The sequence below is a fragment of the Zeus faber genome (assembly GCF_960531495.2).
Source record: "Zeus faber genome assembly, chromosome: 21".
Classification (NCBI taxonomy): Eukaryota; Metazoa; Chordata; class Actinopteri; order Zeiformes; family Zeidae; genus Zeus; species Zeus faber.
The window spans coordinates 5,510,883-5,525,464 of NC_137208.1; the positions used below are offsets into that span (position 1 = coordinate 5,510,883).

At 46.6% G+C, this 14,582-nt stretch overlaps 1 protein-coding gene across 3 annotated transcripts in view; it reads right to left on the reverse strand.

The window, feature by feature from the left end:
- The window catches only part of dennd5b (DENN/MADD domain containing 5B), a gene marked incomplete at its 5' end in the record, with an annotated part of 70,987 nt that overhangs the window by 3,065 nt on the left and 53,340 nt on the right, over positions 1-14,582 (reverse strand). Inside the window, 16 exons of one of the 3 annotated variants that reach the window (XR_013844701.1) lie at positions 23-240; positions 488-614; positions 999-1,081; positions 1,604-1,791; positions 3,054-3,172; positions 4,076-4,117; positions 4,492-4,637; positions 5,145-5,266; positions 6,583-6,711; positions 7,122-7,203; positions 7,836-7,917; positions 8,842-8,994; positions 9,573-9,704; positions 11,013-11,103; positions 11,860-12,010; positions 14,218-14,449. Coding sequence is in view for 2 of the 3 variants with exons in the window: in XM_080022446.1 (XP_079878572.1) it covers positions 84-240; positions 488-614; positions 999-1,081; positions 1,604-1,791; positions 3,054-3,172; positions 4,076-4,117; positions 4,492-4,637; positions 5,145-5,266; positions 6,583-6,711; positions 7,122-7,203; positions 7,836-7,917; positions 8,842-8,994; positions 9,573-9,704; positions 11,013-11,103; positions 11,860-12,010; positions 14,218-14,449 (2,036 nt within the window). The remainder of the gene's footprint in view (positions 1-22; positions 241-487; positions 615-998; positions 1,082-1,603; positions 1,792-3,053; positions 3,173-4,075; positions 4,118-4,491; positions 4,638-5,144; positions 5,267-6,582; positions 6,712-7,121; positions 7,204-7,835; positions 7,918-8,841; positions 8,995-9,572; positions 9,705-11,012; positions 11,104-11,859; positions 12,011-14,217; positions 14,450-14,582) is intronic. The other 2 variants (XM_080022446.1, XM_080022447.1) reach the window with 2 other exon arrangements.

Genomic DNA, 14,582 nt, shown 5'->3' on the forward strand with positions numbered 1-14,582 from the left:
TCCCTTGAGAGCGATACAAGACCTGATTTTGCGATCACGACCGGCCGGCCGTACACGGCGTAGCGCTGAGAGCGGCAGTCTACCTTGCACCGAGGCACACCAGGAGCTGGAACTTCCCGTCCTTGCCGATGCTCCTCGGGGTGGAGGTGATGGCGCTGGTGTAGCGACACAGCGACTGACAGCTGGCCGCCGCCGGCGGCTCGGCGTGCTCCCCGAGCTCCATGTAGGCCACGGCCTTCTCTGGAGCGGGACGGGGACATGGGAGGACAGTGACGGAGGGTTACGGCGCAGGGGCGGCCAGAGCACTTGCTTTCAGGCGCTTCTTCGACAGCACAAATAAACGACGTACATTTCAGTTTCAGAAATTCTGTCCCTTCAGCTGACTGACTGTTTATTCATTTATTCATTTTAATGAAAGAACTGGTTTCACTTATTCTATCATTTATGATGTCATTTCTCCTTTTGACCAGCGGGGGGGGGTACTGACCGACAAAGTCCCAGACGAACACGGCCTTCTGGAAGATCCGGGCCGACTTGAAGCCGTGATGGAACAGGAGCTCCAGGGCTGCGACCAGACCACTGTCCCCACACAGCAGGATGGTCAGGCTGCCTCTCTGCAGGAGGAGGGAGCGGAAGGAGGGATGAGCAGGACAGACAGAGGGACTTTCACACCACTGCATTCCAGTTTTAATGGCCGTCCTTGGCGCTCTGCACATCCCTCCCTCCCTGCATCAGATGGACTGGGGTCATTTAGAGGAAGCTTTTGAACCGTGACTGTAACTCAAGCCTCTAAAACAACCAGTGAGCCAGCGAAGTGAAGTGACTGCAGAGTTTAGAAAATACACTTGGTAAGATCAATGACACACACACACACACACACACACACACACACACACACACACACACACACACACACACACACACACACACACACACACACACACACACACACACACACACACACACACACACACACACACACACACACACACACACACCTCTTTCTCAGGCTTGTGGAAGTGTTTGATGATGTTGTTGACGGCCTCGCTGGCGCTCTCCTGGATTTGGGCCGAAGTGGGTTCTGTGGAACAATGCGGGAGAACGTCCCTCAGGGTCACAAAGCTTAATACGACGTCTGCATGAGGTCATAACCGGGCTGGGCCATATCGACAAAATTGGTCAAAGAATCACGAGATCTTCTGACGCCTGCCTCGATTCGGATACCTTACGCGATATTTGAGGGCGGGACTCGGTGCGTTGATGAGACGTTTACGCACGAGTCACACCCGACAATCAATCATCAATAACGTGGATGTGGAGGATAAGAGGTTTAAAAAAAACTGGATTACTTTTCTGCAATGCTCCTCAAAGACATACTTTCACTATGTCGCAATATTACAAAAACCAAAGTCCCAGACGATATCCAGTGGGACCGATATTAAAACGATATATGGCCCTGAACCACTCGATGGACGGTCGATTGTGCAAAAGGAGTAAAAACTGTTTGTTTGGGGGTTTTTTTTGTACTTCTTCGCGCACTCTCAAGGTTTTTCCCCCCCTTAGCGCCCCGCCCGCTAGGGATTGTGGGTCATGGGATACTGACTGTGTCCGCGGCCGCCCGCGGTGGTGATGCTGATGCGTCGGCTCTGGCAGGGCGAGCGCTGCAGCTCCGGCGTGCGGCACCCCTTCCCAGAGTCCTCCTCCCCGCTGGGCGCCAGCAGCTCCCCGATCAGGACCCGCTCCAGGCTGCCGTCGTCCACCCCCCGACCCAGCCAGCGGCCACACGGAAACCTGGAGGAGGGAGGAGGGAGAGGAGGGGAGTGAGATTCAAAAATAAATTAAAATAAAAATAGGGCCGATCAGTAACAATGGAGGCTGTGGGAACTGCAGCCACTACCCCGACCCCGCCCGCACCCCGTGAGGGACGGTGTCCCCGAATGGACAGGAAGTGTTAACCGCTAAATTGAATCTCATTGAGTTTCATGTCAATTTGAAAGGTAATGTGTCACTTTACAAAGTGTTAAGAAATACATCATCTTTCCACGAAAAACTTTGTTTGCTGCACAGTTTCCCTCCTCCCAGTCTGTCTCTCTCTCCCTTGTTTTAGTTTATTTTTATATGTATATACTGTATATATATATATATATATATATATAAATATACTATCCTCCCAGTGTATATAACATTAACAATATTTCGGCTGATTCTTAAGTTTATTGCATATTGTCATTTTCTATTCTTATCACTTTATTATTGTTGCCCACTTTTAGACGCGTGCTGCTCCAACGCCACACTTTCTCTCCAGGGATGACTCAACTGTCTACCCATCCCTCCATCCATCCATCCACCCACCTCTCCACCTCTACATCCCTCCATCCATCCAAAAGTCCTTTTTCTCCTTTTCTCTCTGATCTCTGTCTCTCTCCTATTGCGCTATATCCATCCATCCATCCAACCACCTCTCCATCCATCCATCCATCCATCCATCTAACCACCTCTCCATCCATCCATCCATCCATCCATCCATCCAACCACCTCTCCATCCATCCATCCATCCATCCATCCACCTCTCCATCCATCCATCCATCCATCCATCCAACCACCTCTCCATCCATCCATCCATCCAACCACCTCTCCATCCATCCAACCACCTCTCCATCCATCCATCCATCCAACCACCTCTCCATCCATCCATCCATCCAACCACCTCTCCATCCATCCAACCACCTCTCCATCCATCCACCTATCCATCCATCCATCCATCCAACCACCTCTCCATCCATCCATCCAACCACCTCTCCATCCATCCATCCATCCATCCAACCACCTCTCCATCCATCCAACCACCTCTCCATCCATCATCCATTCATCCACCCACCTCTCCATCCATCCATCCAACCACCTCTCCATCCATCCATCCATCCATCCAACCACCTCTCCATCCATCCAACCACCTCTCCATCCATCATCCATTCATCCACCCACCTCTCCATCCATCCATCCATCGTGTGTGTGTTCTTTTAATAAAAGGAGGACAGGAAGGCGGTGCATACTTGTAGGTGTGTCCTGTGATCTCGTTGCGCACCATCACGCAGTCCACCAACCACTTGGCCAGCAGCCCCGAGTTATCGTGACCCAGCTGGACGGTGGTGAGCTTGCCCAGGTTCTGACACTGTGCACGCGCACGCACACACACACGACAAAGTATTAGAATCAAATTATTTAAAAGAAGTGTATTTCTATCAAAGCATATGATACACTATCAGCTAACGTGTACACTATATAATTTACATACTATAGACACTATATAATGTGTGTAACACACCATGAATATTTTAAACAGGTAACAACAGCAGAGAAAGGCTCTGACGCCTCCTTCACACACCGCACCACTACTAGTAGGGCTGGGTTAAAAGAAGGAAGGATTATCCCGAGAATCAATTCAATTCCATTGTAATATGGATAGTTTGTGTGGGTTGTAACCCTTTTCCAGCGGAAAGTTGTGCATAAAACGTCAACATGTCCACACTGAATCAAATCGCGGGCGTGAGCTTTTGTATCAAAATATCAGATTAAAACAATATTGAGTTGAATCGTGAGCCTTGGTATCAAGATATCGGATCGAAATCACGTCGAATCGCGACCCTTTGCGTCAAAATATCCCATAGAATTGACATCAAATCAAATCTTGAGGCCGAACGTCAAAATATCAGATTAAATGATAATGAATCGAATCGTGAGCCTGTGTGTGAAAATATTGTATCAAAATCAAATGGAATCATGATTTCATCAAAATATCATATTGAATGGATATTGAATTGAATAGGGAGACCCCACCCGACACCCGACCCCCAGCCCCAGCCTGGTGGAGGCGTAGAGCCAACAAGAGAACAGAGGACTGGAGGAAGATGGAGTTACAGGTGGAGTTATACAGGTGGAGTTAAGTGAACTGGACAGTGTTGGAAGAAGAGCTGGATGAAGTTGTCTCCAGAGCTGACGGAGGTGAGCGGGGGAGACCGGTGGAGAGTTAGTAACGGGGGGGGGGGGGGATTTTGGGGGAGATTGTATCTCTAACCTTGAACATGGCGGAGATGTGGGTGTGAGGCCTGAACGCAGACTGGGGGAGATGAAGACACTCGTTAGGACGGAGGTTAAAGATGGACGACAAGACACGGGTGCACAGGGGGACCACAAGGCGACCGCGGTGGTTGGGTGTTGCGGTGGGAGCCGGACTGCAGCCTTCGCTTTGAAAGGCGGTGAGCCGCGCACGTCTCACTGAGCTCAGTGTTTTACTTTTTTTTTGAGGAGTCTGAGGAGTCAGGTTCTTCGGACAAATCACCTCTCGATACAGTATGTTTACATTTTTAACATTTCTTTAGGTGCTGCTCCGGAAAACCTTAGACGACATGGAAGTCAATGGAAAAACCGGTATATATATTACACGCGCACACACACGCGTCGCAAAGTAAGTTAGGCGGAGGCGAGACTCACGTCGAAGGACATCTCCAGGACGTTTTTGGGGATCTGCATGACGCCCGAGTCGCCCAGCTCGCCCGCCACGCACACCCAGGGGTTGGAGGTGGTCATGGCGTTGCTCAGCTTCTTGATGGGGATGATGACGGCGCGGTACGGGATCACTGCGGGGACAAACGGTAACAAACAGGATGACTGGGCGAACGGACGTGACGTGGAGGACGACGTTGAGCCGGACGCTATTATTTTAGGATACGAGGACACGAGCGGCCGGAGCGCACGGCTCTGCTGGCTACACTGCTCGTCACTCAACAATACAACATATTGACACATGACATGTTTTGAAAACTAATACGCTCGTATCAACTTCCGTGATATGTTTACACAGCAGTCCAAGGCAGGGATTTTCAACATGGGGTCTTGGGACCCCCTGGGGTCCTTCAAGAGGTTCCAGAGGGTCCACAGGGAAATGATTAATAGGTAAAACTTTACCATTCATTTGTTTACACGACGACGCACCATTAGAGAATGCACATTAAAGACATATTTAATGTTTAATGATTTAGCGACGTTCCCCCCCCCCCCCCCCCCCCCCTCCAAACGTCCCGACTTGTAAACTTTCACGCGTCGCTTCCCGGTCGAGTTGCGGCGGAATCGGCAAAAAAACTCACTTATGGTGGTGAAGACGCTGGTGAAGCAGAAGTAGTCGACGGCGTTGAGCGACAGCAGGTGGAAGAGGAACTGCTCCTTCTCCTCCTCGCAGCGCAGGAAGGCGTAGCGCTTGTACAGCTTCCTGCGGGGGAAACAGCGCCACCCGCAGGCAAGAGCGGTCAGAGCAGCACAGAGAGAGGAAGCTGCCCCTTCCCAAGGCTAATATCCCCAACTAAGCTCTGGAATATACTGAATATACTGAATATACTGAATACATTAAATATACTGAATATATATACTGAATATACTGAATACATTTAATATCCTGAATACATTAAATATACTGAATATATTAAATATACTGATTATATTAAATATACTGAATACATTAAATATACTGAATATACTGAATACATTGAATATCCTGAATATATTAAATATACTGAATATAGTGAATACATTAAATATACTGAATATATTATATATACTGAATATACTGAATACATTAAATATCCTGAATATACTGACTATATTAAATATACTGAATACAATGAATATATTAAATATACTGAATATATTAAATATCCTGAATATATTAAATATACTGAATATATTAAATATACTGAATATCCTGAATATATTAAATATACGGAATATACTGAATACATTAAATATACTGACTATTAAATATACTGAATACAATGAATATATTAAATATATTAAATATATTAAATATACTGAATATATTGAATATACTAAATATACTGAATATACCGAATATATTCAATATACTGAATATACTCAACATACAGATACATTTCCAATTTAGTAAGTAAATAAGCAAGTTAGTAAAATTTTATACAGCACTTTTGAAAACACACTACTACAAAGTGCGTCATAAAAAGACAGTTGGCAGAAAAAATACAAATATAATATCAAATATTCTTTAAAAGTATTCAAGCAAAATAGTTTGTAGTTTTATAAGTCTTAAAATGCAGAAAGAATATAAAAAGTTCACATATACGATATGCACAATTCCCTACTTTTTGTGCTCATCGAGAAGTTTATTCTTATTGTATTTTATTTTTTGTATTCTCTATCTATCTATATATTCATCTATATATATCTATCCATCTATCTATGATCAAATATGTACTAATGGAAAATTGAGAAATTAAGAAGATAACAGAATTTATTTTTAGATCCAAATAACATTAAAACATGTTATATATAAATATTTTAATGATTTTTTTCCCTAAACAGAAAAGTCCAATCAACCACAGTACATTAAATGGCTTGTCAGCGTCGCCACAACCCTATCTCTACTCAAAGGAAACGAAATTAGATATTAACTGGATTACCTAGAGAACTACACAAGTGGGATGATGATTGCGCGTGTGTGTGTGTGTGTGTGTGTGTGTGTGTGTGTGTGTGTGTGTGTGTGTCTCTCTCTCTCACTTGGTCAGGGCCTGTCGGGACAGCAGCTGCTTGAGATGCTGCGACAGAAGCTTCTTCTCCAGAGAGAGACGGATCCACGCCCTCGCTCGCCCCACCTCCGTCTTGATCTCCGACATGCTCTGAATGTGCCTGAGAGGGGGAGGAGGGAGGGAGGGAGGGAGGAAGGTGGGTGGAATAATTAAAAAAAAACACTCGATTTGTTTTGCATGTTTACAGAAACAAATATTTTGGTATTCACATCACTAACATTTATATTAACATACATTTACATGAAAAAGGAGAGAGATGGGGTAGATAAATCAGTCAGTACATAAATGCATATTTCACCACAAATGAGAGAGAGATAAAGGGAGAAAATGAAACAAGAGATAAAGAGAAGAGACCAGTGACAGGAAAAGTGCGTGGGAATTAATTCACTGTGTTAGAATAGCAAAATAATGGATGGGCGTGGATCTCTCTCAGAACCACCCCTTACTCCCCGACAGATTTGAACCGACGACCTTCTGAGCTCGCCCCAAGGCATTGTGGGTAATACGCACCTCATGTCCTGCAGGACAGACACGCGCAGACCCGGCATTCCTATCGCCGACTCCGACTTCCTCCTCTCAGGACCGTTCGACACTGGGGACAAAGGGCGTAAGCAGCGAGAGAGTGACAGGGAGAGAGAGAGAGAGAGGGGGAGAAACTTTGAGGAATAAATAAAAGGTGTATTCCAGTTTGGGGGGAGGTTTTATTCTTCTTAATATCAGTGCTGCACGAACATAAAATCATCAATATAAGCTGTGAATCTCTGCAAACCTGGCGACCCCCAAGAAGAGAGTTGGGGGTTGCCAGGTTTGCAAACTGCAATGGCTTGCTCCAGAACATTGCCTTCAACAAAACTCGGCGGACGCAACTGGCAACCCACTTGATAATCACTCCCCCAAGCGGATGGGTAAATAGTTATGTGATGTCATGACTAATAGAATTATAAAAATTACTACAATTTTTTATCTTTTCGTTTTGTTATTACGGTTTATTGTATATTGACATTTTTCCTTTTTTCTTGGGGGGGGGGTTCTTTATGTTCCTGATCTTTTGTTATTTTTTGTATATTGCCAATTCTATCCATCGCTACCCCTCTACCTCCATCCATCAATCTTCATATTTTCATGATTGGAGAATATGGACAAAAAAGTGTGTGTGTGTGTGTGTGTGTGTGTGTGTGTGTGTGTGTGTGTGTGTGTGTGTGTGTGTGTGTGTGTGTGTGTTACCTGGGGACTCTGCCTTCTGCTGCTCCACCTTCTCCTCTCTGGCCTGGTAGTGCAGCAGGTGGGACCACAGAGCCGACTTCCCCTGAGGGTTGAAGGAACGTGGACTACGGTGTTAACTGTGCATGTGTGTTGTGTATAAACCGTATCGGTGTGTAGGTTTAATGTGTATGTTGAAATGTGTGTTATTGACATGCTTTTAAAGGACATGTTTGCCATTATTCACTCCCCAAAAAAACTTGTCTAACAAAGCTGCGGCAGAGTGGTAAGTTTCAACAACACGGGGTTCAGTGAGGGTGTCGCTATCAACAGTTAGAACATGATGGGAATCTACATTATCAGGTTATTACAAGGCCTGGGTTGAAAAGTGGCCTGTCCTGTGTGTGTGTGTGTGTGTGTGTGTGTGTGTGTGTGTGTGTGTGTGTGTGTGTGTGTGTGTGTGTGTGTGTGTATGTATATATATCGGGATGCACGAATGTATGGATGGATGCATCTATAGATTGATGCACCTATAGATGGATGTATGTACTGTATGGATGATGGATGCATCTATGAATGGATTTACGAATGGATGCATCTATGGAGGGATGTATGGTTGGTGTATCTATGGATGAATGGATGCAACTCTAGATGGATGTATGGATGGATGCACCTCTAGATGGCTGTTTGGATGGATGCACCTCTAGATGGCTGTTTGGATGGATGCACCTCTAGATGGATGTATGGATGGATGCACCTCTAGATGGATGTATGGATGGATGCACCTCTAGATGGCTGTTTGGATGGATGCACCTCTAGATGGCTGTTTGGATGGATGCACCTCTAGATGGCTGTTTGGATGGATGCACCTCTAGATGGCTGTTTGGATGGATGCACCTCTAGATGGATGTATGGATGGATGCACCTCTAGATGGATGTATGGATGGATGCACCTCTAGATGGCTGTTTGGATGGATGCACCTCTAGATGGCTGTTTGGATGGATGCTTCTATAGTGAGGCGGTGCTGACCTGCTTGACCTGCAGCCCGTGGCTCCAGATCCTCTCCAGCAGGTCGCAGAGGCTGGCGATCAGCGTGTTCTCCTCCAGGCCCGTGATGCTCGCCTCCCCATGACCCAGCTCCACCGCCTCCCGGCCCAGCTTCTCCACCAGCATGCGCTTCGTCTGGATGGATAGAGAGATAGATCGATACGATTTTTTATTCATCCCCTGATGAAAATTGCAGTGTAATATCAGCTCAAAAAAATGTTTTTAAATAGAAATATAAAAGATTAGAAATGACATGGCAATATGCAATCACCCTTAGAATTAGCTGGAACATTGGCAATATACAATAACTAGCACATAGCACATTTTGGAAATATTGAATGAACCTAATAATTAACAAAAACCAGTAAAAACAAACTTAATACATATAAATCTGATACATATGTACCTGAAAACAAACACTGAACAGAAAAAAAATGGAAATATATTAAAAAAGCTAATGATAAACATTAAACAATAAAACCAAACCATGAACAATAAACTAGAAAAATAAAGCTATTTAATTCATATCAACCTAAATAAACCTCAACGTTCGACTGTGAATCGCCAGCACCGAGCACAGTGAGAAGCTGCAGCAGAGCGGTACGGTTCTCAACAGCGAAGCGCTCAGGGAGGTTGCAGCTACATGTAGTACCCCTGGGGCCCCCGGGGCGGCGAGTACCCCTGAGGACCCCTAGGAACCCCGGGACCCCCACCTTGAGGCGGCACTCCTTCAGGAGCCCCTCCACAAACTTCCAGTTGGTCTGGGCGATGACGGCAGGGGACAGGTCGGACAGTTTGGGCTGCCGCAGGTTCTGGCCCAGGCTCCTGGCCTCCTGCATGTACCTCTGGGGGAGACAGGGCCGCGGGGGTTAGAGTCGGCTTCACAATGAATCCCAAAACCAAAACCAAGAAGGAGCCAGTAACTACTATTTTAAAGTGTAATATTTGCTTCGACAGCCTGGACGGAGACGGGAGGTTCTTCACCCGCCCCACCCCGCCCCACCCCCATCTTCTCCAATGTTCCCCTGGGATCATCCGATCAGCCGCGCCCACGCGTTTAATCTGATTCAGATCTGCCGCGGCTCGATTCCCAAAGCCTCTTGTCTCTCTCTGCTCAGATTAAAGATTTGATTCCACAGGATATAATCCTAAAATTGGTTATTCAAAATTCAACACGTGTTAAAAAAAAAATTATAATAATAATAAACGGGGGTCAAATATTTAACTGTGAGCAAAGCATTATTAAAAAAATTAAAATTCAATAAAAATGAGCTTGGAAGGTGTTATTTTCAAATGATAGAGCTTATAGACACATGGACCTACAGATCTCTGATATTGTTTGTTGTTGTTTCGCAGGTATTGGAAAGTTCTAGTGATTTGGTGAGGACCTTCAGATTATCGTTACCACGGTACCATTTCTTCTTGTCAAACGTACCTCATTTCTCCGACTCGTGGGTTCGTTCTTTCGCTTTTCCCAAATGGAATTAACAAAACAAAAATGCGGAAAAATAAAAAGCTGCATCTTGACGGACAGGTCGATTTCTCACCACATTCTCAGAATTTTCCAAAACCCGAAAATTCGGGGAAGATTCAAGGCAACACGGGGTTGGAGGGTGAGCGGGTGGAGGGGGGGGGGGGGTTCTCCGTGGGAGCAACGTGAGGGAGTGGGAGGCTTGGTGTGGGGGGTGGGGGTGGGGGGGGCCTCCTCCACATACCAGGCATGATGCTGAGGCAGACTTTTTGGGCGGTTTGAGAGGCGGGGGGGACCCATTGTCCCACTCCCAAAACGCCATGGAGTTCTGCAGGGCCACACACCCCTCTACCTGCTGAGGAGCGGTACGACCCACACCGCGCCCCAGGCCGCCCGGCCGGCCACCAGGAAGAAGAGGAGGGAAGACAAAACGAAAAACAAACAAAAAAAAAAAAAAAGAGGCAGGAACCAAAAGAAGAAGAAGAACAAAGGAGGAAAAACCAGCATGCGCATGAGAACACAAGATGGACAAACCGTAAAAGCAGACGACGAGGATCAGAAAAAAGACAAACCCAAACCAAGAAAACAGTAAAGTGACAGAAGACAAAAAGAAGAAAGAAGCAAAAAGACGACTGTAGACTGCGGAGGAAAAGCAGGGACGGCGGGAGGGTGGGGTCTGCACCTCTTTCAGGTCGTTGTCCAGGGTGAGGTGCTCCGTCTGCTGCCGGTGCCGGTCCTTCCTGCGCTGCGCCGTCGCCGTGCGGTGCGCCCACCTGCCGAGCACAGCAACGACCTCACAGGGTTATGGCAGGGCTATGGCAGGGTGACGGCAGGGCTACAACAGGGCTACGGCAGGGCTATGGCAGGGTGACGGCTACGACAACCATATTGGAGCGCTTTTACATTATGAAAGCACTATTACAGTGCAATTATAATGCTATTTCTCAATTGATGAATTGAACGGGGCAACGGGACATAGGGTTGGGTACCGACCTGGTATTAAAGGGGCCCCGGGGCTAAATAAAAATAATTATAAGACCTTAGTGTTGATAGACTCCGATGTTACCAGTACTGTTGACGGTGTGGGAGAAATTAAGAAAATAGATTTTCTGTGTATTGGTGTTATAGCCCGTTTGTAACCTGCAACAGGATTAAGATATTCCTCTAAGAAGCGTTTTCACTTTCATCAGAAGAGACAACCCTCCTCTCTCTCCTTCACCGGAATGGAGATTTGCACGAGGGGGTTTTAAACACGCTGTTTTTAAGCACACTAGTTTGAAACACGCTGGTTGTAGTTGTTTTATTTGGAGGAACAGGTCACCGTGATCGGGGCGCACGGAGAGCTGTGTAAGTATATTTATACACATATATATATCCATTGAAATGTTATCACGGTGCATTTTGATCTGACTGACAGGTTTGCGACTGACGACTCGACCCGTCGGCCTCCAGGGGGCCGCCCTGGTCGCCGCAGGCCGTTCTAAAACCGTCTTTCGACCGACTAGTTGTGCGGCGGTTCTTTGACTGACTTGTTGTTGGTGGGTCCGGCGTTGAGCACGTGGGCCTGCAGCTTGGGGAAGAAGCCCTGCTCGTACCTCCCCTGCCCGATCTTCATGTCCAGCAGGTGGGGGTGGATGGCCGTGTGGTCGATCTTCAGCAGCCGCTGCTCGATGGCCTGGGCTGCAGAGAACCAGCGCAGCGCCGTGAGTCAAGACGGGCAAACCAGGCGTTCAAAAGCGCATCACGGAAAACAGCTCGGAGGAGGGAAAGAGTCGTTTTGTAAGAAGCATCCTGAAGGCAGTGCAGGATTTGGCCTGATTTTCTAACAACCTATTACATGACACAGTTGTTGTTATATATCACGGGTGGACCACTTTTAATGGTCAACATGTAATAATTTCACGATTTTTAAAATACCATTGCTATCTTCAAGTGTCACACTTTAGTACTAATACTCACACAGACACTCAACATATTTAATTGCATATTCCAAAATGCAGCAAAAACGTTTTTTTTTTGTATACCTTTATTAGTCCCACAACGGGGAAATTTGCAATTTCTCTGCATTTACCCATCCTAGCAACCGACGTATCTAGGGGCAGTGGGCTGCCATGCAGAGGCGCCCGGGGAGCAGTTGGGGGGTAAAGCGTCTTGCTCAAGGATGCTTCAGCACGCTACCAGGAGGAGCCGGGGATCGAGCCGGCAAACCTTCCGCTTACTAGACGACCCGCTCTGCCTCCTGATCCACTGCCCCCCCATGTATTATTATTGCCTTCAAGATGTTTATTACAAAACGCAGCATGATAACATAAAGCGCCGCCGATGCGGACGATTGTTCCGAAACCAGAGTCTGAGAACGTCCTCCGGCAGAAGGACAGACCGACCGCCAGCACCGTCACTTATCAGGACACAGGACGACCAGACGTGAAAACAAGGGAGACGTGGATCAGAACCTTTCCAAAACAAGCCGAGGGCGATGCCGTAACCCCCGTCAGAGGCGGACCCCGCCACCGACAACATAAACAGCGTAGAGAGGAGCACAGGCGTGACATCAGCGCACAGAATGGCTGCTTCTTTTCAAGAGCCAGTTTAAAAACAACAAAAAAAAAAAAGTACAAGACAATGGGATTTCTTTTTTTTTTTTACAAAAATAATCTCATGGATTACCACTTTAAGATACAGGACGGCGGCAAAAATCAAGAGTAAAGCATAAATTCAGGGATGGGAGGATGGAGGGCTCCATGCTCCATCACCCCTCAATGAGTCTGCACCACCAAATGAAGGATCTACATTGTGCGGTCCATTAAGAATAACCAGGCGTAGCGCGCACACACACACACACACACACACACACACACACACACACACACACACACACACACACACACACACACACACACACACACACACACACACACACACACACACACCTCTCCCTGGTGCACATTCAGCAGCAATTAGACAGATAACGAGTAAGAGCTTAACAGGCGCTAATTAGAGGAAAAAGAAAAAAGAGCTGAGCACAGTCCTACAGACCCACAATGCACCAGGAACGCAGAGCTGTGTGTGTGTGTGTGTGTGGCCGTGTGTGTGTGTGTGTGTATATATATATGTGTGTGTGTGTGTGTGTGTCAGAGATAAAACAAAAGGAAATGAAAGGCAGAAAACAGTGAAGCGCAGCAAGGGAGAGACAAGAGGAAAACAAAGTGAGATGGATGCTGTGTGTGTGTGTGTGTGTGTGTGTGTGTGTGTAAAGTACAGACTAGGTGTGTTTATACAATATATACAGAGCAGGGCATCAACTAATGAATATTTTATAATATTAATGTGTGTGTGGTTGTTTTTCATTGTTAAAGTGGTAATCCGCAAGATTTCTTTTTGTTTGAAAAAAATCCCACATCTTGTGCTTTGTAAGAAACAGAGACTTAATGTATTTGCGTCACTCATGTGCCCCTCCACATGCAGTCCCTATCGCTGGCAGCGGGGTCCGCCACGCGCAGGAAGTGAAATTGAAGAAGCAGCGGAGGCATCTGTTGTTTACGAAATTGAACTTTAACAGACGTAAGACAACAAAGACCACTCTATTATTTGATCAATGGTTTCACCGCTAATGCACAATCAATTCCGCATCAATATTACACAGTAATAAAGTGTGTGTGTGTGTGTATTATGAAGCTCGGCATGGATGTTTGATTGAGAATGATGAAATAACTTTTGTATGTGTAAAAAAAGAATCCCATATTTCACATCGAAGATCTCACAGACACACACACACACACACACACACACACACACACACACACACACACACACACACACACACACACACACACACACACACACACACACACACACACACACACACACACACACACACACACACACACCGGCCTCCTTGAGGTGCGTGCAGCGCTGGTAGCTGGACGAGCGCATGCTGGGCACGCGCACGTTGTAGAGGCGGGCCTTGTCGATGCGGCCGTCGAAGACGCGCAGCAGCGGCTCCTTCTCCTCCCACTGCGACATGATCTTGTTGTCGATGAAGGTGGCGAACATCTGCGTCTCGATGAAGTGTGACAGGAAGGGCAGGTAGGGCTCCGGCTGGTCCGACAGGAAGGAGGCCTGGAGGGGGTGTCCAACAGCGTTAAAGCGCGACAATTAAGCCTATAATAGTTTGTTATTATGTGGCTCTGTGGAATACTCGAATCCGATTGGTCAATAGCGGCGATCGGGCGTTATGGCTGAACGATGACTT